This window comes from Misgurnus anguillicaudatus, chromosome 16 (assembly GCF_027580225.2).
Source record: "Misgurnus anguillicaudatus chromosome 16, ASM2758022v2, whole genome shotgun sequence".
Classification (NCBI taxonomy): Eukaryota; Metazoa; Chordata; class Actinopteri; order Cypriniformes; family Cobitidae; genus Misgurnus; species Misgurnus anguillicaudatus.
In genome coordinates, this window is record NC_073352.2 from 23,173,285 (window position 1) to 23,198,040 (window position 24,756).

Sequence of the window (24,756 nt, forward strand, 5' to 3'; positions counted from 1 at the left end):
AAACCATCCGGTTTTTAAAATGACATGTTTAGCGCATTTTTTACAGTAACACCTCGTAATAGGAAGGAAGAGTGAGAGTGAGACCGACGGCAACTGTGCACAAGAGAGGGAGTCAAATTGGACCAACATAAACCTAATGTGCATGTCAAGATAGAATTATAGTTTGTATATAAAATTACATTATTATAGTGTTAAATATTATAGCAGAATAAAAAGCTTGTGTTAATACGCTAGCATTATGAAATTAGCGCGTATGAAGATAATTTCATCATGTTTACAACGCAATGTAAACTTTATATTAAACTACAACAGCATTTGTCTTGTAAACGGATGTTAAATGATCATGTGAGTCAAGTGAGCTCTGCTTAACTCATCGGTAAGTTTTATTTCATCTCAAATATCAAATGGTTTGCGCTCTCTATCATTAAAAACGGGCAAGCAAACAGCACGCGCAGAGATAATGCACTTGTCAATGACGGCTCACAAACACGCGAGATAGTCTATATATGTGTGCTTGTTGTCAATGAGATATCTTCTCACAAACAGGCTCAAGCGTGGGATATGTGTGCTTGTCAATGAATGGCATTATATCCGCGGAATTCAGCGGAGTTTTCCGCCGAAATCTGCGGGCGCTGATTTCGTTAGGGCTTTGCTATATGCCTTACTCCTGCTGCTGTTTAAGTTGTCACCTGTTCTGAGTCGTTGTTATTCATTATATATTATATAAGTTGATAACCTGCTGTTTCAAACATTAAGTAAAAAAAGTAATGCAGACAGCCCTGTTTATGACTGTCACTGTTAATAAATTGAATCTCCATTGCGTTGTTTTTTTTTTTTTGATACGCGCGGGTGCACCTAGATATTCGAATATATTCGGATACATTGCATGATATTCGATATCCGTTCGAATGAGATTTTTCTCAAAAGTGACAGCCCTAGAATGCACATCCTAAGTTCAGCAAATTTTGACCAGAAAAATCATAAAATATCCAAGAATCTGCAACTCAGGAACACTTGCCTCTCACAGGACTACAGTCATTAAAAAGCTATTGCAACTACAGTATATGGTCAACATACAGTATGTCTGAAGGAGCTACAGTACCTACTCCAAGCGATCTGAATCTAAATGAGAAAACTGCCAGGAGCTCGCACACTGATATGACATAACAGGGCCAGAGGCTTGCATAATAACATATAATACACTGATGCAGTGATTGCAACAATATACTATATCCCATGGACATATATACATAAGTATGCATATCAATGACACAGGTTTATATATGTAATATAACTCATTTGTACACATGGTCAGATCTCCTTGTTTCCACTGAAGCATATAGGAACCTAATTGGAATATTTTCAAATCTACTGGGATGACATGAATAACAAAGCTTTGTGAAGTCCATGCCAGCTTGAGTGCATGCTGGCAATAAAACCAAAGGGAATTCTACAAGACTGAAATTTATGATAATCTTTCAATCCAATGTCACTGAAACAGCTTTAATGCTGATGATGCAATTTGTAATAAAACATAAACATAAGCATTCTCACCGCCCTTAGACTTTTGGAAAACATTGTGAATTACATACATACAAATGATATACATTATACATCCTGAATCTGATGCATGGAAAAGGAGTTCAACAAGCAATCTGTCTGCTGGTGATATTCATACACAATCTGTTTATATTTTCTGGTAATATCTCATTGACGCTCCACTGCTTTCATTGATACACAGCCATAAGACTCTCTCTCTCTCTCTCTCTCATGCAATATTGAAATGTATATATGTGACCCATGCTGCCAAAATGAAACGAATGAGCTAATTTTCAAAAAATTAGTTATTCATATTTTGACATTCTCTATAAAAAAAAATTCAAAACGATCAAATGGTTTGTTGGAATCTGACAAAAAATGACTGAGCTACACCTGTTTAAAGTCGATAAAGTCAACAAAGATTTTTAAAGGTTCAAAAACAAAAAAAACACAGCATCCATGCATTAAAATCACTTGTAAAACGAATAGATTTGTCACACACAAAGTTTAAAATAATTCTATAGGAACAATATATGTTCAACTTTTTTCTTTCTTTTATTGTTTGAATGACATTGAGACGGACAGCTTTAAGATCTTCTGTAATGAAAAGATCAAATATAATGTTACACACCAGATATTTGTTTCCAACAGTTAACCAAAAATTCACTTACGGCAGATTATATCTGCGTGAATTCTTGTCCAAACAGATATTTTTAAAACTGCAATTCTGTATATCAGGGTCGCACACTCGCACGTCTGTGTGCACGCGGATCTGTCAGTCAGCGCGAAGAAAATTGTTTTCATGTCTTATGACTATTAATAACTATTTTAACATCAATCAGGTGCCAAACTTTATCTTTCTTAATAACTCTTTAAACATCAAGCATAGGTTAAACATTTAGTACATTTAGTAGACGATACACCTCTCAGAAAACGTACAAATAAAGATAATTTCAGATGTTTAATAACTATTAAGAGCATTGGGATCACTAGACGAGGGATTAATGTAGGGGAGAGCAGGGCACAACTATTTTTGGTTTTGGCTCAATCATTTAAAAAATATTTGAGTTTGATTAATTATATTTTTACACAAGCAACACACACATCTCTGCTACAAATTAACAGTTTGTTTCTAGTACTTAGCATTTTTGGACAATTACACCAAACGTGACAGAAGTGCAAACGTTACAACTTACCCCATAGGTGGGGTTAATTGTAACAGGCAGGGGTTAGTAAGTAACACTTGCTAAAAAATTAAGTTTGCAGGCAAATATTTCAATACTATTTTGTCTATATACTTAAGTGGATATTGTTTATATATCTGTCTATAATAGACAGGTATCCACACTGTATTCATTCATCCAGCTCTTTTCTAACAATAGTTTAATTATAAATGGATTCAAATGTCTAATATGTGAGACAGTCCGTGCTACAACTAACCCAACGTTAGTTTTTGCCCCGCGCACCCCTACTTATTTTATATTTCGACCAAAATCAACATTTATACTCTCATTTCCCTGCGGCTCAAAATTGGTGCACATTCCAACTCATTTTGCCAGCATGGGTCACATACAATATGTAGGCATACAAACACAATGTGTGTACAGTATGCCTCTGCCTTTAATATATATTTCGTCTTGTCCATCATACGGTTTCCGGTAAAAGACATTTCACTACCATTGCACCAGACAGATGTCACATGAAAACTTAAACAAGTCAAAAGCCAGAGGAGCTCAACTAGCAAAATCTAACCAAATTGCTTTTGTACACCTGTGCAGATCCAAAAACAGAAACCTAATCTAACCAAACAGCATTTTGCTTAGCATAATGAGACATTCCCGTCAGTGCTTTCCTAAATAGGGAACATTTGCTACCTTGTTCGGCATTCTTGTTTGACTGAGAGCATGTCATTATCATTCTCATGCATGCCACTTATTCTTATTCACATCCTGCGTTTGTAGCAAAACAAAAAGCAATTACTACCAATTATTTGTAGAGTGAGAGCACTGATTTCCAGACATTAGCAGCAAGAGCCTACTTGACATTAGGGACACATTTCTGACTGATAATGAAAAAGAAAGAAATAAAATGCATTCATAAATAAATCATCATTAAATTTGCTAGGAAATGTGTTTGACGTCCTCAGTCAAGAGCTTGGCACACGCTATGATATTCTGAGTCAACCAGTGAGGCTTTTAACTCCTCCTGCGGTCTGATTGGCTTGGCTTCTTCATGCTTTAGTCATCTTAATCATTTTTTACTAGATCCCTGAAACCAAGAGCCTAGTGGTGTTAAAAACCTTGACACATGTGGGATGGACATGGGTCTGTCTGTAATGATAAATGGGTCTCATTGACAGCAGGAGGTTGGGGTCAATGCTTACAGGTGAAAGAAATTGTGGGGGGGCCAAGGTTCGGGGTACCTGTCATAAACGTTCAGCAGCCAGTTGAGGCACATGTCGACGCAAAGGGGGATGTTGATCAGGACGGACCTTTCCTCCTCTAATCTCTCGTACAGGGAGGTGAGAGCGTGGATGACCTCAACCACATCCATCACGTGTTCGCTCTGCATAAGTTCCTGTTCTCGAAAGACGTCCACCATGCTGCTCAGCTTCAGCAGGTCCACTGGAGACATACACATGCTAGATGATTATTAGCCCATTTCCCCCATTTCAAGCTCTCACGGGTATAGCATATGTGTGTGCAGTGTTAACAAATTGGATTTGAGTGCTCTAACATCATTTTCTCTGGTCATCTCTAGTGCATCAGAGATAGTATAAGGTTAAGGTTGTATGCTGATGTCATCCTAATTGGATAATGACATAATGAGCTAAAATACAGAAGCTGAGTGGCTACAGTGCTTTCAGGGTTAGGTGGGCAGTCAGAGACACTAACAGGCCTTTGTTGATGTACTTTTCATACCACATTCTCAATCATCTGAGCCAAGCACACAGAACAGAGCTGTTTCTATAGCATAACAAATATTCATTTGCTAATGACATGAATGAGCAAACCAGGTGAGAGAAAGATCACATAATGGGAAAGGATGGGCAACATATGTTGTCCTGAGAGATGCTAAAAGGGGCAATAGTTGATTCGACATATAGAGTGTACTATTTCTGCATGCATGTTTTCTTTATGGATTCACCTGCCCACACTTTAATGCCCATATGGACATATCCATAATGCATGCACAGACTGAGGGAGGGCTGAAATTAGAGGCATGAAAGGAGGAGGCGTGCCACTCTTAATAAATGGGAGAATTCGCAATATGGCATCTAATGAAGTGCAAGTCCTGCCTATTAGTTAAACAGCCAATCACCTTTTTAAAGTAAGCATCACATGGATTTTTCACCTGACGTGCATGTGCATTAGCCTGGCACAGTTTAACATATTTTGAGGCATTATTTAAAGGATTAGTCCATTTTCTTTAAAAAAATCCTGATAATTTACTCACCACCATGTCATCCAAAATGTTGATGTCTTTCTTTGTTCAGTCGAGAAGAAATTATGTTTTTTGAGGAAAACATTCCATGTTTTTTTCTCATTTGAATGGACTTTAACGGACCCCAACACTTAACAGTTTTAATACAGTTTAAAATTGCAGTTTCAAAGGACTCCAAACTATCCCAAACGAGGCATGGGGGTCTTATCTAGCGAAACGATTGTCATTTTTGGCAAGAAAAATATGCACTTTTAAACCACAACTTCTCTTCTTCCTCTGGCTATGTGACGTGCCAGCGCGACCTCACGTAATTGCGTATGACGTTGAAAGGTCACGTGTTACATATATAAAACGCACATTTGTTGACCATTTTAAACAATAAACTGAGACATTATAAATAAAGACATTAATTAGTATAATTCGACAACGTCTGAAAGGTCCTCTTTCTACACACTTGTAAACACTGAGGCGTAGTTTCGCATACGTCATCCGTGACCTCTTGACGTGATGACGTATTACGCGAGGTCTCGATGGCGTGTCACACGACCAGAGATAGACGAGAAATTGTAGTTTAAAAGTGCATATTTTTTTATTTTTCTTGCCAACATGACAATCGGTTTGCTAGATAAGACTCTTATGCCTCGTTTGGGATCGTTTAGAGTTCTTTGAAACTGCAATTTTAAACTGCTTTAAAACGGTTAAGTGTTGGGGTCCATTAAAGTCCATTAAAATGACAAAAATCCTGGAAGGTTTTCCTCAAAAAACATAATTTCTTCTCAACTGCACAAAGAAAGACATTTTGAATGACATGGTTTTGCGTAAATTATCTGGATTTTTTGAGAAAATAGACTAATCCTTTAAGCAACAAGAACAATTTATCTAATTTATGTGCTAAAAGAAGATAGGAGCTGTACATGTTACCAATGCTGGGTTGTTTCAACTCTTGGTTGGGTAAAATATGAACATACTCAATTGTTGGCTTAAATGAACCTAGAAAATGTCCATATTTGACACAATTGTGACCATGGACCACACAACCAGTCATAAGGGTCCATTGTTTAAAATAGAAAAGCTGTATAAATAAGCTTTGCATTGTTGTTTGTTTGTTTGTTAGGACTATGAGATACAACTATTTGAAAATCTGGAATCTGAAGGTGCAAAAAATTGAAATATTAAGAAAATCACCTTTAAAGTTGTCCTAATGAAGTCAATCAACTGCATCCACTTACAAAAATACAAATTTTGATATGATAGGACATTTATACAAAGGGACTTTGATATCTTCATGGAACATGATCTTTAAAGGGGCCATGGCACAAGACTTTAAGATGTCAAATAAATCTTTGGTGTCCCCAGAGCACATATGTGAAGTTTAAGCCCAAAATACCATATAAATAATTTATTATGGCATGTTAAAATTGCCACTTTGTAGGTGTGTGCAAAAATGTGCCGTTTTGGATGTGTCCTTTAAAAAGCAAATGAGCTGATGAAATTCAAACACTGATCACAATGATGGTGATTTGTTGCAAATAAAACTCAATTGTGCTTTTCTCTGGACTAAATGGCAGTGCTGTGGTTGGATAGTGCAGATTAAGGGGTGGTATTATTATAATAAGAGCTCCTTATGACATCATTTTTTCATGTGCTGGTAGAGAATGGTTTACCAAAACTAAGTTACTGGGTTGATCTTTTTCACATTTTCTAGGATGATAGAAGCACTGGGGACCCAATCATAGCACTTAAACATGGAAAAAGTCTGATTTTCATGCCATGGCCCCTTTAAATAATAAACTAATGATTTCTGGCGTAAAAAAATATAAACAATTCTGACACATACAATGTATTTTTGGCTTTTGCTACAAATATACCCATGCTATTTAAGACTAGGGTCCAAGTCAAAGGTCACAAATATGGGTTGAAACAACCCAGCATCTATTTTAGAGTGTAGGAAACAGCTGCCCGGGGCATTGCCAAGATGGCTGCTGAGATGACTGTCATGCCTTAAAGGGACTTTGATTGAAGAAAAGATAAGAAGAGGAAGCTTCTTTTTCGGGCAGTGGCAGACAAACCGCCTCCTTCAGAGTGTGTCACAGGGGGAACAGCCGTTAATTCCTCATCTGGACTTCTTAATTACCTCCCCCGAAGAAGTACAATCACACCACTTATTAGACTTAATTAAGCTGCATGAAAATCACTGGGCTCTAATGAAAAAGACAGATCAGAGGCGCACAGCGGGGCCGACGGCGTCCAAGAATAATCAATGACTTATGCGCTCAGAGAGTAGAAAAGAGAAAGGGCAAACCGACGCGACTCTCAGCGAGATGTGCTTCTCTGTACGTACATCTTAAAGCCTTCTGCACGTGCCTCAGCTTCATGGCCGTCCGGTATGCAGAGAACTTGATGTTGTTCAGGTCCGCTATGAGAAAAAGATTGAGAGAGACAGTGAACAAAAAATCTTATTTGATGAGAGAAAAAAAGAATAATAGCGTACGACAAACGCTCTCCCTTGGGTGGAACCTTTCAAAAAAGTATACCTTTTTTTGTACCTAAATGGTGCATATTAGTACCTCAAAAGTACACACTGGAACCTCGGATGTACATATCTGTACCAAAATGCTAGATATTAGGACCATTTTAAAAGATACAATCTCAGTGACAGCTTTTGTACTTTTTTCGACAGGTATAGAGCTGAGTCATGACAAGAGCAAACACGGAGAAAGGAAGCAATGTGTCATTTTAATGGGGTTCAGCGGCTTATGGTCAGGACGTGTGTGTGGACAACTTGCGTCATATCAGATTAATACACAGTCTTTAATCATTATTAATTTGAAGCTGGCAAAGCAATCATATGGTTGGCCCCGCTGCCCTTGGGTTAACAAGAAAGCTGTCTACATCTCTGGGGTGAGATAAAATATTAGTCTGTAATCAGAGGTGTTGGTAAAATAATAGAGCTCAGCATGAGTCCGTGCTCCGGTCTGCAAATGCATTCTTGTGTATCCACGCCAAGGTTTCCTAGTGGGAAGGGAATACAAAGATAAGCCTGGAGTCTAATTGTGTTTAATTGCCTTACCCAAAGCTTGATATAATTCAGTCATCTTTGGATGGTCCCAGCAGGTTGTCTGGGCCTGATGGCTATAAAGAGAGAGTAAGAAGCACATATTAGGGAAGTCAGAAATAGAAAAACAAAAAACAACAGAAAGAAGAGAAACATGGGCGTGTTCTGGACCACGTACACTGCTGATTAAAAATCTAGTTGTCACTTCTGTTTGAAGATCTTAACCGTGATTACTTACACATATTTCGTACACATGTACCTACAGTATAGTCCTGTAAATTTGTGAGTCTTTTCCATGACACTGACACGTTTTTCCTCCTTTTTGAGTGAACATGTCACGTATTTCTGTTTACGTGTCACTGTCACATATTTGTTACTCAACGATTTTGTCGTATTTTCTTACCATTGTCGCTTCTGTATAGGGTTAGATTTACATAAAATGAAATCCTTACCCAAACCCAACTCTAACCCTAATCAGGGTTCCCACACCTTAGTTAACTTCAAATTCAAGGACCTTTCAAAGACTTTCCAGGTCCAATACCCCTTAAATTCAAGTACTAAATGTGGGGACACATTTCACGTGAGAGCAAGGTTACATTGTGTTACCTTTTAAGATACATTGTTACAGTTCCCTTTCGAGGGAACTTGTGCTGCGTCACTGCGGTGACACTTTGTGAGGCCTCCAGGGGTAAGTGTGTCTGAATGTTTATATCAAATTCAACCAATGGTGAGACTTAACGACAAAGACAGGATGACGCGGGAACCAGGAAGTATATCGCTAATTGAAATATTGCCAAAGACGGCTTTACAGGGATGCAGGAAGTATGGCAAGGGAGACGCAGCGTCTCGTTCCCTTCTCAGAGAACAACAGTTATATACGTAACCCGAGACGTTTTCATGTGTCAAACACAACTATGCAAAAAAGCATTTTGGTATGAATCAGCATTTGCATACAGAAGATATACAGTAAGCATTTAAAGCGAACACTTTAGCATCTGTGCTTAAAAGTCTAGAATTTTTATGATATTATCCTACACTACAGAGGGAATAATATGGATTTTTTCCATAATACTTTGAGCATTTTCAATGACCTGTATCTATGTATGTATTTTTTCAAAAACTTCCCAGGGCCTTAAATCCCCCCCCCCCCCCCCAGATTCACAAACTTTCAAGGATTTCAAGGACCCGTGGGAACCCTGCCTAATGCCAGGCAACAATGGTTTAAAAATCCTAAAATATAAAAAAATAAATCATGAAAAAAGTTATAACACTGAAAAAAAAATGCTTCAATGAATTTAATCCATTTTTTTAAGGTAAGTGGTTGCAATCAATTTATTTAAGCTACATTTAAACAAAAGTTTTATATTTTGTTTTACTTTACTAAACTCTTTTGTTTAAATGTAGCTTAAATAAATTGATTGCAACCACTTACCTTAAAAAAAATGTATTAAATTCAATGAATAATTTTTTCCAGTGAAACCAATACTTTAAGTGAAATCCTAACGCAAACACTAAATCTAACCCTAAACTGAAGCTTCAGTGGTTTAAAAATAGAACAAAACAGTTGAGTAATAAATACGTGACCATGACACGTAAACAGAAATACATGACATGTTCACGCAAAAAGGCGGAAAAATGTGTCAGTGTCACAGAAAAGACTCACAAATTTACGTGAATATAGGTACATAATTTGGTGATACAGGGTTGCATATTTAAATGGTTTACATTTTTTCATTAAACATTTCAAAAATTAAATGAGTTAAATGTTTGGCATCCACGTTTCTTGTTCGCATCCTTGAGTTGACATTGTCACCATTGTCAAACATTGCAAATTCAGAGTGACTTGCATTTTGTACACACGCACGTAAAAATCAATAATATAAAGATAAAAATAAAACCACCTGTCTTCATATCTACCTCCCTTTTGCAGACCTCTACAGCACCAGAGGCAGACAGCAAGAGCCATGAAGATAAATAATAAAGATACCAGATAAATAAATGATAAGAACAAATAAATAAGTGAGGGGGCCTAAAACTGGAAGTTTGCCAGCTGTTCACTCATTCATCATTACCTGGGCTAGAATGTACAAGTTTATACAGTATAAGTATTTTTAAGTTTTTAAGTTCAGTACTCTCCACTGATGATGGATGACCTCTACCCTCCCAATTCAACACTGACTGTAATGTGACATAAAAGGTGAATCTGTAAAAGCGCAACAGGCTGTTTGACAAAAGGAACGTCATGGTTGAAACATTGTTTTCTTTTTTTAATCAAAGAGCAATAATCTTCTGCACCAGGGAGCAGTAATTGAGTTTGCTCTCTGTACCTGGTAATCTGACATGCCCATCCCACAGTTTCACACTGTATGTCTTGCTGCTGACGCTCATAGACTGCTGATTCTTCATAACTGGACTTACTTGATGTAGTATGGCACTTTGTTTGGGGAAATGGCACGTTCCCAAGGAATCTGCACGGAGCCTGGAATGACCAATAAAGGAAAGAGAATCATATAAATCAGACAAACATATTGAGCATAAAAAGCTGTTTTAAAAGCTATTTTAACATTTAAATGCAGAGCTCAACAGAAAATGATATAATTCATGAAGGCAAACTGTAAGTGATTTCATTCCAGATTTAGGAGCTCGCTGTCTTTCATCATCTTTACATCACATGTGCTCTGCATTAAGCCCCTACTAGTCATCAGAAACTGTTACAGATCGTTACAGCACATGAAGAATTAACCAGCAGCATCAGACCGAAGCAGATCGGCTTATCTATTTTTCATTCAGATTCGTTCTGCCTTCCAGTGGAATCAGAAAGTGCGTCCAAACATGCAACTATTTCTGATATATAATGGGGTCTGAAATAAATCTGTATTTTAAAAGGTGCATTGTGTTCTTGACAGAAATGCAATATAATAAACACAACTATATTATCAGTGGTGTATAAAAACCATACATAGCAAACTGTATTGTTTTTATTACCGTTAAAATTTGCTGTTTTATCTACATACACCACAGGTACCCTTACATGGAAGTCACGCTCACGTTTCTACAGTAGCCCTAAACGGACAAACTGTTTTGAAAGAGTCATGGTTCGACCCGAGGGGCAACCTTCCAATCTTTCTGATGAAGCCAATACGGAAGTGATTTAAACTGCAATTCATCGACTGGCCGCTAGAGGAGGAGTTTCAAAAGGGAGTCAATTCCCATAGACCTCCATGTTAAAATACAGTAGAAAATAATATGTTTACAGCCTGGTACAAAAATAGTCATGTATAGCTAATTTTGCCCTTCATGACAACTGTAAGGGGGGTGATTTTTTTTATAATAAGCCTTAAAGTTCTACATAATTAAGGGCGTGGCCACTTGAGTGATGGTTGAATAGCCACTGCTGTCACTAGAATCGAGCTAGGCAGGCGTGGTTTTAGCAACCAGTCACTTCAACCAGCTTAACCCACGTCCTGCCTTTTTACCCATTTTCGGATATCCGCAAGTGATGCGCAGTGACCATAGACTGTAAAAAAAGATGGACGTAGTGTCCGTGACGTCACCCATTGGTTTGTGAAGATCGTTTTTGAAGCTTAAAGTAGGCGCCCACCTAGCCTGATTCTAGTGACCGCAGTGGCTGTTCACCCCTCACTCAAGTGGCCATGCCCTTAATTATGCAAAACTTTAAAGCTAAATATAATTTAAACGGAGGAGTTACAAAATAATGCACCCCCCTCATGAAGGACAAACTTAGCTACCTATACAGACCATAAACTATTTTGTACCAGGCTGTAAACATATTATTTTCTACTGTAAGGTTGGCTATTTTAACATGGGGGTATATGGGAATTGACTCCCTATTGGAGCCTGCCTCTAGCGGGCAGTCGATGAATTGGAGTTTAAGTCACTTCCGGATTGGCTTCATCAGAGAGATCAGAAGGGTGCCTCTCTGCAGTGACGCGCAGCCAAGATGGCGACGGCAGGCACTGCCTACTTTAGGCTTCAAAAACGATCTTCAGAAACCTATGGGTGACGTCACAGACACTACGTCCATGTTTTTTACAGTCTATGGTTCGAACACAGGATACACATGTTGAAAAAATGTATACCTTGTAATGCACTGCTTTGGATAAAAGCGTATGCTAAATGCATAAATGTAAAATGGATCATCAGCCTAAACCTGTGGAGTCTGGGCCGGAACAATTACATGTTGTCATTAACAAAAGGACAAAAACAAGATGATGTTTATTAGTTTTTCAAATTACTTTTCTTCCAAATTGTTATATTGGCAGCAATGTAATTTATAAAGTCTGTATTCAATTAGTGAAAGCACTTCCACTAATAGTTTCAGATGTTTGCAACACTCGGTATCAGTACTGACAAACGGATGCAATTTGAAATAAATTCCTGGAGCTCGTGGAGACCATAAAAAAATCCTTGTGTGTGTCTAAAAAATTCTTAGTCGAGCAAGATTTCAATTTGCAATCTCTTGCATGAAATAGTCTATGCCACAGCCTTTAAAAGTCAGATAAAATCCTATACTGGAGGTCAACTGACTGTAAAATGCATTCATCAGTACTTCATCATCTAGCTCTTATATAAAGCGATTTTAAGAGCTACAGTATGGCTATTTACCACAAATAGTTCAGACAACAACATCTCTGTCTTCTGCACATGTACAGGACAGAGCAGGTGTCCGAATGAAAGCGTGACTGAATAAAGGCACGCCCCATCCCTGCCCTTTCAAATAATGGTGCTGTTGGGCGGCCATGCCCACACAGCTGCCGCCAATCTCTCTCTGGTGTGCTCCACACTCCCAAACCAGCCCTCATTCACACTCCAGTGAGAGACTGTACAGTTTCAAATGAGTTGTCGTGCTTACTGGAAAGAAAATGCTGTGATCCGGGGCCAAAATCTCTGTGGGCATCTTGCAATTGCTTCAGACGTTCTTCAATGGACCCCTATGTGTGAATAAGAAAGAGAGTAACTTCTTTGATGTTGTAAAGATAATTAAGTTTTGGAGCATTTACAAGTCTGTAGACATCAGCTTTTGAAGAATACATGTGACAATACAGACTGGTGTTTTTAAATAACCAGAAGAGCACTGAATGACAGATTTACAGATAAGAATGTGTGGCGATGAGGAAAGTTTGTACAGTTTAATTCAATTCACATGCACCATAGTCTCCCCCAGTCAGATGTCTTTGGAGATGTTGGACAGCCTAAAACTGGTTAATTTCGTAATGCAAACTATATATAGATGTCAAACTATGGAATCCAGCCCAGCAACCCTTTCAAACATGAGGCACAAACTCAAATATGTCTGTTCTTGTGAAGCATTTCAAGGGTGACCAACACAGCTGTTTTATTATAAGAAGATTACAATTTCCTGTGTAATCCGACATCTCTATTAATCAATGCAACCGCAGTTACTATTTAAAAGTTGCAAACACAAGGGCTGCAAATTTAATTAAACTAATTTAGTGAACTAAGTTAATTCAGTCAATTAAAGCATTAAATCATGCCCCCTGCTTTGTAGAAAAGTACCAGAATTAGAAATGTTTCTAGTTTTAAATTCCAACCGAAGGCAAAACAATTTTTTTTGCCTTTGAGCAGCCCCTCCTGCTACAACAGCCGACACCTCTGCACAAACCAAATTTGAAGAAGCACAGAATGAGCAAGCTGCTGATTAAACAACAGGCGATTTGGCATTTATAAACAGCTGGATGGTGCACAATTAAACACAGAGGTCTCAGGACATTTATTTTCTAAAGTACTTTTAACTTGGCATATTAAAAATGCAATGCACATGGTGAACATCTTTAACAGCCAGAAATTAACATCTGCTTGTGTACATAAACAGCTATAAAGACGAACCCACTTGCAAAATTGATGTGTATAACAGTGGATCCAAGACGGAGGCATGAGACAGAAATAAGGCCAATGCTGCTCACAATCCACAGCGCTGTAGCTTTATGTGGATTCACTTTATGGTGTGTGAGTATGCTTTCCTATGCCTCTGTCAGTGCCACACTTTACCTCAAGATTGTGGCATTTGACATGGTTGACAACGCTTGCTTAAAAGGCAAGACTTAAAACGTATTGAATTTTTTAAAGCTGTTCCATATAAATTAAAGCCAATACAAACAAACATTGCTATGCAAGTACCTACGCAGAAATACTATAAATGAAGCTTTTATTGGAAATTATATTATTTTGTGAAATAGCTTATTTGATTGTGTTATTGTTACAAATTTAAATGTAATGCATGGTTTAATAATAATATACTATATACAATATTGTACAATAAATGGGACATATGATGAAAATCTGACTTTTTCTATGTTTAAGTGCTATAACAGTGATTCTATCAACCTAGAAAATGTATAAAAGAACAACCGTGTAACTTATTTTTGGTAAACCACTCTCTGCAAGCATGTCGAAAAAATAGGTCATTGAAATTTGGCTTCCCTTGTGATGTCAGAAGGGGATAATACCGCCCCTTAATCTGCACTATCCAACCACAGCACTGCCATTTAGTGCAGAAATCAGCTTATTTGCTTTAAAAGGACATACCCAAAAAACTGCAAATTTTTTGCTTACACCCACAAAGTGGCAATTTTTACATGCTATAATAAATGATCTATATGATATTTTGAGCTAAAACTTCACATATTTACTCTGGGGACACCAGAGATTTATTTAACATCTTAAAAAAAGTCTTGTGAAATCCCCTTTTATATACTACTGCAGTCTGTCTCCAAAGGGTACACAGAAGGATATATATCGTGTAAAATAATACTTTATGGTGAAAAATCTGGAAAACGCTGATGTAGATGTTGGCTAGCGAAATGCTTATGAACGCTCACATGAAAATTAAACAATATACAATGATATTGACTTTTCTGTAATGTCTACGATGTAATATCCATTTGTCATCTGCCACAATAATGTAATGAGCTATTTCCACAACAAACAACGTGCATAATGAGTGGAAGATATGCAATCATAAATAATTTGATTCATGAATCAGCATATCATGTAATTCATTCGACTGAAATATTTAATCAATTGACAGCCTTCATAAACATTCATGGAAGATTAAGCATCATAATAAAGTATCACGTAGCATTCTCATTGCATTCAAAACACAATTCTTACAAACATCTATCCTTGTGTGTCTTCCATCATATTAATAACACACACACGCTGCTGCAAGTGTATCTCATAGCTGTGTTTCGAATACTGGATTCCCACACTCATCCAAACACCGAAAGTGCTTCTCATTTCCTCTGCATCTTCTCCTAAGCTCATCGTGCACATAAAACAAACAGATGCAATCGAAACACCCAATTTCATTTTACATCTCTCTTTTGTCTTGCTGGAAAGCCCTTTGTTTTCCCATGAGCATGTAGACAAAAGGCACTCCCCATGACCGATGATAATAGAGCCATCACCGCTCGCAGCCAGGCACGACCAAACCATTATATTCAATCTGCTAAGCTTAATTTTTCATATTGCATATGCACAGACTTAGTTGTATGAAGTTAAAACTGCATGCTGTGCAGGTAAGAATAGTGTGAGGTTAGTGGAGTGTATTGACTACCTGCAGAAGTTTCCATCTGTTGTTGAGGTGCTCCAGGGTTCTGGCGTTCTCCATGGACAGGTGTACGTCTGATATTGCCAACTGGTGCGCTAGGTCATTTATGTGCTTCATACCTTCTTTCACCTGGGCCAGCTCTTCCTTAAACAGCTATGACAGAAAGGATCAAAGGAAAAAGTTTATAATAAGTTCAAAAATCATTTCTGGAATAGCACGAGCCCTAATCTTTTGGTCTGTTCTGACCAGGAGCCAGAAAACTAATAAAGATCTGGAAGACTGCAAGATATGCCATGAAGATGCTGGTACTGACAGCAGGAGAAGTATTGATGAATGTTTGAGCATATCAGTTCAATGAGTCCTGTTTAAGTCTGAGCTTAAAGGATTAGTCCATTTTCTTAAAAAAAAATCCAGATAGTTTACTCACAACCATGTCAATCCAAAATGTTGATGTCTTTCTTTGTTCAGTCAAGAAGAAATTATGTTTTTTGAGGAAAACATTCCAGGATTTTTCTCATTTTAATGGACTTTTATGGACCCCAACACTTAACAGTTTTAATGCAGTTTAAAATTGCAGTTTTAAAGGATTCTAAACTATCTCAAACGAGGCATAAGGGTCTTATCTAGCGAAATGATTGTCATTTTTGGCAAGAAAAATAAAAAATATGCACTTTTAAACCACAACTTCTCATCTTCCTCCAATCCTGTGACGAGCCAGTGCGACATCATTGAATTGCGTAACGCCGTGGAAAGGTCACGTGTTACATATATGAAAAGCACATTTGCGGTCCTCTTTCTCCACACTTGTAAACACTGGGGTGTAGTTTTGCATTTGTCATCCGTGAACTCTTGAGGTGATGACGTATTGACGAGAATTTGGGGACTAAAAGTGCATATTTTTTCTTTTTCTTGCCAAAAATGACAATCTTTTTGCTAGATAAGACCGTTATGCCTCTTTTGAGATTGTTTAGAGTCCTTTAAAACTGCAATTTTAAACTGCATTAAAACTGTTATGTGTTGGGGTCCATTAAAGTCCATTAAATGAGAAAAATCTGGAATGTTTTCCTCAAAAAACATAATTTCTTCTCGACTGAACAAAGAAAGACATCAACATTTTGGATGACATGGTGGTGAGTTAATTATCTGGATTTTTTTAAGAAAATGGACTAATCCTTTAAACTTAACACACTGCATCAGCACAGAATTTTACGGGGATAGAGTATTCGGTGGCACTTTCCACAAATAGAGTAACTGCTGTAAATTAAAAACTGTGGAAAAAAATGTGTTACATAATACAGATTATATCAAAATGTTATAGCCTCCTAGAACTAGAAGTTCTACAAAAACGGAAAAAAGAGAACAGCATAGATTTGTGGCATTCAAGCTTTAAAAGAGGATCTGGTATGGTGCCAAATTACACAGCTCCAATTTTTGCAGAATCATGCCAGGGTAAAATTTAGAATCAGACTGTACCTTTTATAAAATGCCACAATCTTTCTCCACAATCAGAATCATCTTATTATCTACAAAGACATGTTTACACAGACATAAGAACAGAAATGCCATTTCCAGACCTAAGGAAATTTGCTTGTTTGTGTTGAACTGAATGCCTGAACAGTGTACAGTAAATCTGTCTGACTCACAGAACAAGTAAATGGATACCTAGCACACTGTTCCACATTTATAATAGCATCACTTATTTCCACAGAAACAACCATTATCATATTATCAATAAAAAGACCTGCAATGGTGGGAGTCTGAATCTGTATATCATATAATGGGAGATTACATGGGGACAATACTGTAAGCGAGAAACATTTGGGAATAGAAAAGTATAAGCTACATGATAATGTATTCAGGTTCCCCATATTTCAAAGCACTTACTGTTACAGCAATAACATCTTTATCTGAACACATGATGCATGATGTGTATCTAAGTGCAAAACTAACAGATACATACAGCTGAGTAAGCTGCACTGTACCTACAGTAACAGAGGTCCATTAAACAAATGGGCTGAAAAATGTTTAGAGGAAAACAAGTCAGCAACCGGCAAATGCTAAATGCAATTAAAACAGGGTGTACAGGAATCATAAAGTTAAATGGAATTTAGGACTTTTTAATACTTTTTAGGGCCTTAAGTTTCTGTAAATTGATTTATGTACTTTTAATACTTTTTAAGACCCGCGTACACCCTGTAAAAAATAAAAAACAAGAAATGATATTTACATAAGCATTAAAGCTTATATAACACATGCTGTTTCTGCTTATCTCATGTTAATCTTGAGTACCTATAGTATTATATCCTTCATATATGCAACGAGACTTCTCTCAGTTCTATCAGATCCTTTCTGAATAAGCCCGAACTCCTGGAGGCTTACCACGGGAGCGAGTCACAACACACACAAAATAATTATCCCACTATTTTTGGATAACTTATGATAGACTACATGTTCGTGTTGTTTACATTATGTGCACTGATTGCTAATAAAACACAGACATTTGATGCAGTTTTACTTACAACCTGCGACTCATGGCCCAGGTGTGATTCTCGCGAAAATAGACTAATGAGGTGTCATAAAACATTTTGATAAAAAAAGTAAATGCAAAGTAAGAGTATGAAATAAGAAGCATATAGTTACAAACATCTCTTCATGTAGTATTTTGCACATGATTTCAAATGACATTATACAAACCAATTGTTTTTCACATTTAAGGGGAAAATTTTCAATACCGCAACGTGTCCATGACTGGTTTTGGGTTCTTTGACATGGAAATAATATTTATAAATAAAAATCAGTGCATGTTATACTATAATTATTTACTGTAAAGAAACATGTGGTATTTGGTGATCATTGGTAAATGTAGAGACTATATACATATCCCATGGGTTTTTTTCCTCCTAGGACTTTGGTTCCTCCCTGAGGTTTTTCAACCCTGGGGAGTCAGCCAACATTGGCTTAATACGCTCGCTTGTAAAGTTTATTCATAGCTGCTGTATTTTGCTAGTTATATTGTCTGTCGATTTTTCTGTGTTTCCCCTTCTTTTAATGTAAAGCTGCTTTAAAACAATTACAAATTGTGAAAATCGCTATATAAATAAATTGAATAATAAGGTATATAAATGTGTCCAAGACCAATTTTCCCATCCTCTGCAACAATTTTCAATCATTGTTTAAGCCCTCAAGGAACTAACATTTTCAAAAAAACAAACAAAAAAAAATAGTTTGAAGGGACATAATTGACTGTGACCCACAAGATGGCTGCCAGGTAAGTTGTTCTTATTTTTTTCTCTCCAGATAAAAGTACCTAGTCCAATAATAGTACCTAGACAACTTTTTACTTCTCATTACCGAAACATGAGTTTGTAACATATATTTAATGTAATATCATTTTGCGGTAATGATCGTTTTTGGTAATGATAATCTAATAAATGTAAATAATTCTATAGGAAATATTTTTAAAATCCTCTAAAAATAATAGTTATCATAAGTTCAGACCTTAATCTTATATGTGCACCAAAAAAATTGGCTTTAAGGGCTTTTTAAAAAGTCTGATGCTGGACACCTTCTAAGTCTGGATTTTGTGAGAATCACCCAGTTGGGACCGCCCCATTTCAACAAAATCCAGCGTTAAACAAACACACACGCAGAACTCTGCTGCTACCCTGGATAAACAAACTATATCCATTGTTTCCATAAGGCTGGGTTTATTGGGAAGCTAAACAAGCTTACATTTCCCTTACAAACAACATCTTTGGTGGTGTTGATTTCGTGTCAACTCTTGGTTGGTGTGTGCGTGCGCTATTCCGATTAAAGTGCCCATATAAGGACTTCCACTGTACGTCCTGCCTTGAAATTGCCCATTAAAGAAGTAAAGCAAGATTGTAACATATCTTTCATGTTCAAAAAAAAAAAAAAAACTTTCAGAAACTCGTACGAACGCTGGCGAAGTGCATTCGGCACAGAAATACTCTGTAATATGTCCATAATTTTTACACATTGTTTGAAAACTGTTTAGCATGAGGAATGCAACTCTTAAAAAGCATTAATAAGTCAGAATAGGTTAAACTTTCCCTTAAATTATATCACACATTCACATCACAGTATGATTACAACTTTCTTAATCCTGGCAGACAATGAAGTGAGAGAAAATAAAGGGCCTATTTTCACAATGCCCTCTGGATATCACCAATACAATCTAACTAACAATCCTATAGTCAGTAATAGGTGTGAGCCTCATTAATAGCTCAACAAGGTGTGAGGTCCACTAATAAATCAAAAACTCAACCAACACGGTATGAACACTATGCATATACAGAAGACCACACATGATTCATTAATATATGGCCTTTAAAAGACATTTCTGATATAAATGGCGCACATAAAACCGGCGGCAGAACCTTATAGCTTAGCTTTAACACAGACGCAGCGTTTAAAGCAGCACATTTAGAGCCAAATTGACTAAATACATCAAATCTAGCCAGTTTTCCCTTTCTTTAATATTCCCACATGTCCTCTTGAATGCACAATTTAATACTGCGCTACTAGGCTTTGATGGGTTTTTGGCTGTATTTTGTAACTTTCATTTGCTGTTACTAAAAATAAACCTGTGCATTGTGGTTACCACAAAACTGTCTGCAAGGATTTGTCTTAGTAGCAAGTTTAGCGGTGACATGTGTCCTGTGATTTAAAGTCACACAAAGACCAACCCTCAATCTCTTTGCAGGCTTTCCTGCCACTCAACTGATGCCAAGGTCATGGGTTTATAGGTAAATACAATGCATGCAGATCCTCCCAGATGAACAAATGTGCACATAGGTCTCAAAGATTTCACAAAGCTTCTTTAGTGTAATGTTATGCAGATTAATTCAATTCAAATCAATAAAAAAAAAAACTAGGAGAAAAACCCAGTGGGAAAAGTCCTAGGGAGAAAAAAACCCTTAGATTATAGTACACGCCACAGCTTATGCCACCAATTTTAATACTGGGTGTAAACACCAATCTATCTTGCTTGACCACTTGAGGATCACCAAAGATCAGAAATGCATAGGCACCGTTCCAGTGGGTGCTGCGGGGAAAATGTCTGAAAAACACCAGATATGCAAAATTTTACTCAAAACGCATTTGAAATTCAGGAGCCTCTCTGATTGGTGGATCTCACGAGCTGTAATATCTACAATGCTTTGATGAATAAGCGGCGCTTCACATTTTGTGTCTAAAACCGTGACGTCATGCCAAGCAGCCAACGGCGGTAGAAGAAATCAGTGCACATGCAGAGGTTGACAAGAACATTTCTCAAAAATCTGAACTAGTGTTTCTCTTTGGCAAACGTTTACATAATTTCATGTTAAAGCATAATACTACTAGTAAGTAAAAGTTTAAGATTTGCTTGAGTGTACTTATGTATAAAAAGTAAAAACAACAACAACAACTTGTTTTTATGAACTGTAGTGGAGTAAAAATGTAGTGAAGTAAAAGTTTTCCAAAGAACAAAAACAAAAAGTAATACTTGATAAAAACTTTTAAAAACTAGTTAAAATACTTTACTACCGTCCCCTTCTGCCAAAGACAAACGATAAGGTGTCAACAGGTCCAAATGCCTATAGTACCTTAGTAGCATCTATATGGTCCTGCAGTGAATCAATGAACAGGTCTCCCACAGGCTCCCAAGCGTCTCGCACTCCCTCCGCCTGCTCCAGTGCAGCGGCCAGTTCCTCCATGGCAGCCTGGATCTGAAGCAGCCTCTCCAGAGTTCTCTCCATGTGCCGATGTCTGTCCACACAGCGCGCTGTCAGTTTCTCCCATAGGTCACTGGCCACGTTGGCCTGCTTCCAGACAGAGCGACTTACATTGAGCATTCGCCGACGAGGAGAAGTCTCTGTGAAAGAGATAAGGGGAATAGAGGAGAAGATGGCTATGAGCTAACAGTGTAAAACAACAGCTCGGATCTCTCCATTATGTATTACTCCATATGATACAGAAGTACTATGATCATGTGTGTCAGCCGAACTGACTTGAGAGCCCATATGAGAGGAGATGGATTGTCAGATAGTGTAAAAGTTGGACATTTCATTCAATACAGGCACTTTTGACCCTTTATTCTGTTAGAAAAGTTTATTTCCACATCACATTACTCATACATTAGAAAAAATGCTAGGTTATTTTCAACCAAACGTTGGGTCAAAAAGGAACAAACCCCGTCGGGTTGTAGAGATGTGCCGATATATCGGCCAATAATCAGTATCGGTCGATAAAAGCTATTTTTCACGGTACCGGCTCAAAAGAGAAAAGGAAAATGCAGTAAAATTTAATTCGGCATATAGAAAATGTACAGAAGCATCACTAGTGTAATGTTCAAAATTGATGGTGATTATATAAATAAATAACATTCAGAAAATGTAATCCTTAGAATTTAGTTAATGCAAGTTAATATAATAACCAAACTATGGGTATCAGTAGATATTAATCAGCTATTGATATCGGTGGAATTTTTTTTATATCTATGCATTTAAATTTAACCTATGCTGGGTTGTTTCAACCTAAAAGGCTGGGTTGTTTTACCCATTGTTGGGTCAAATATAACAATTTTCTGGGTTAATTTAATGCTATGGTTGGGTTTGTTCCTTTTTGACCCAAAGCTGTGTTTAAAATAACCCAGCATTGAGTGTATTTCTAAAATGAATGTCCCTACTTAACCATTTTATCTTCTTTGTAAACAGGGACACTGACAAAAACTTTAACATTTAGGGCTCTATCATACACCCAGCGCAATGCAGCGCACTGCAACGCAAGTGTCTTTTGCTAGTTTCAACCCGGCGCAATGATAATTTTCACGTTTAGCGCCACGTTGTTTAAATAGCAAATGCATTTGCGCCCAATTTTGCCCCCATGGGTGTTCTAGTCTGAAAACGTGGTGTGTTCAGGCACATTGTTGGTGTGTTGCTATTTTGAGGCAACTAAAATAGACTACGCCACTGACCAACTAAAACCTGGTCTAAAGTCTAAAGTCAATAGCGCAATATGTTTTTTGTTATTTAATGAGCGCGTTAGTAATATATGCCTATAAACGGGACGACAATGTGCGTTTGCACACACGGTTGCAGCAGCACAAAAACGCTTTTAAATATGAAAAAGTAAAGGATTAAAATGTAAAAGATTATTATTGAGTTTCCTGGACATAAATGAGGACCGATTATGAGACGTTAGAAGAGCTGCTTCACCTGTAGCCTGGTAAGAAATTAAATGCTTTAAACAAATGCATCTATTTTAAAATGTTTTTTAAATGCTACCCCACAGATTAATTTTATGATGACTCTGTACCTGTAGATATGGTGAGATGAGAAAAAATTTTATGTAATGCTTTAAAAAAAACACGGCGCTGTCCGAGTGCTGAAACGGCTCTCCGCATGTTTGTAAATTCTTTATCTCTTGTTTGTATTTTTAGGGTACAAAGCTTTTCTTGCATATATGCAAACTATTTCATGAGATTACAATGATTATGTATCAATACATTTACAGCAATTAAAGGCCTGCTGTTTGTACTTCTATGACTTAAAAGAAAACGTCTTTCAAAGGTTTTTATCCAAAAAATAACAATTTCAATAAAAATGAAAACAACACGATTTTTAACCTTATTCTTAAACTGGTGGTCTTCTTCCTCCGCTTAGTTTTCAGTTTACAAATTCTGCTTTCTAAATAGGGATTAGCATGGTGCCAGGCGCAACTGGCTTTTAAAGGGGATGAGAGCTGAGACTCTCACTGGTTTATTGCACGATACACCCAAAACACACCCATGACTCATTAGGAGAATAGGAACAACCCTTTTAGGCCGTGCGCTTGGCGCATAAACCATTTTTTCCTATCGTTAAATTAGAAAAAGTGGAATCGGACACACCCGTTTAGACGGTGAGCTTTAGACAATGCACTTAGATTGTTAAAATAGGGCCCTTAGTGTAAAGTTATCTAATCTGATTTAATTTTCACAGAAGTTATAAACGGTTTCTCCTATTCCTGCATCATGATCATTTTTTATCTGTGTACCTTTGATAATCGCTAAAGTATCTAAATGGATCGTATTTAGCTACATCCCAGCAGTTACATTAGGGAACAAACCTTTGCCATCAGGCAGCGTTTCCTCTGGCTCTTGAAAAGGGTGCTGTGCCAGAAAGGTCTGTGCAGACTCCAACACTGAGTAAATGTAGGGCCCTCTGGATTTGACATCTTCCATGAAAGCCTGCACAGAGGGCCAGATGTTAACTAGTGCTGCGGGCCAACAATATCAAACATCATAACATACATACAATAATATGAAAGCATCCTTATCGACACATAAATCTAAACTAACTGTTTTTACACGACTCAACCCATTTTTAGCCATCCCATTTTCTCAGTATTTTTTTATTGTTAGTTGTTTCAAGGCTAATTTACAAAGAAGAAATTTTAGTACAGACAAGCTATTAACATTTTATTATAAATATCCAAAAGTGTACATATATTATGCAAAAGTATTTCCCAGTGAGCTAAACAGATTCATAAATATTTATTTAGGATATTCTAAATCGATTTAAATGATTAACATATAATTATTATCTATGTTTCTAATGCAGGTATGAGTTATGCATATATCCATCATGGGGTATGTTTCATATTCAAGCATTACTTCCAGTCTTTTTACTAATCCCTAATAGTTATAAGGCGACAACTATATCCATTTATCTTGCCATTTTAAATCTCAAGTAAATGTTACTCTCATTTCCTTAAGTCATTTATTTAGATGATCCAACAGTTCAATCCTCTTACAGCATTAAGAGATTACCATTTTTTATCTCTTACAGTATATTACCCACATATACTTCCCATGCTATGCTACATGGTTGTTGGAAATTCATGGATAATCAGCACTCAATATGGCTGCACAACCGGATCTAAAGTTGCCCCGCAGAAAAATCATCATTGCCTTCAAACCCACCACCTAACCTACACATTGAATTAGCAACCAAAAAGCTCCAAGCCAAACTGAAATAGCTCAAACACAGCAAGTATAAATGTATTTTTTGAGCTGAGAAAAACGAAAAACCTCCCGGGGGGGTTTCGTGGAATGCTTGTACCCATGTAAGTGACTCGCTGT

The 24,756-nt window shown here is 37.1% G+C and overlaps 1 protein-coding gene across 5 annotated transcripts in view; it reads right to left on the reverse strand.

Annotated features, from left to right (window-relative positions):
* Window positions 1-24,756, reverse strand: part of drp2 (dystrophin related protein 2) — a 208,339-nt gene that overhangs the window by 40,002 nt on the left and 143,581 nt on the right. For all 5 annotated transcript variants that reach the window (XM_055179059.2, XM_055179056.2, XM_055179058.2 and 2 more), the window contains 8 exons: window positions 23,742-23,862; window positions 21,239-21,507; window positions 15,636-15,782; window positions 12,912-12,990; window positions 10,457-10,517; window positions 8,054-8,115; window positions 7,325-7,399; window positions 3,962-4,163 (listed from right to left, as the gene is read on the reverse strand). In XM_055179059.2, the coding sequence (XP_055035034.1) occupies window positions 3,962-4,163; window positions 7,325-7,399; window positions 8,054-8,115; window positions 10,457-10,517; window positions 12,912-12,990; window positions 15,636-15,782; window positions 21,239-21,507; window positions 23,742-23,862 (1,016 nt within the window). The remainder of the gene's footprint in view (window positions 1-3,961; window positions 4,164-7,324; window positions 7,400-8,053; window positions 8,116-10,456; window positions 10,518-12,911; window positions 12,991-15,635; window positions 15,783-21,238; window positions 21,508-23,741; window positions 23,863-24,756) is intronic.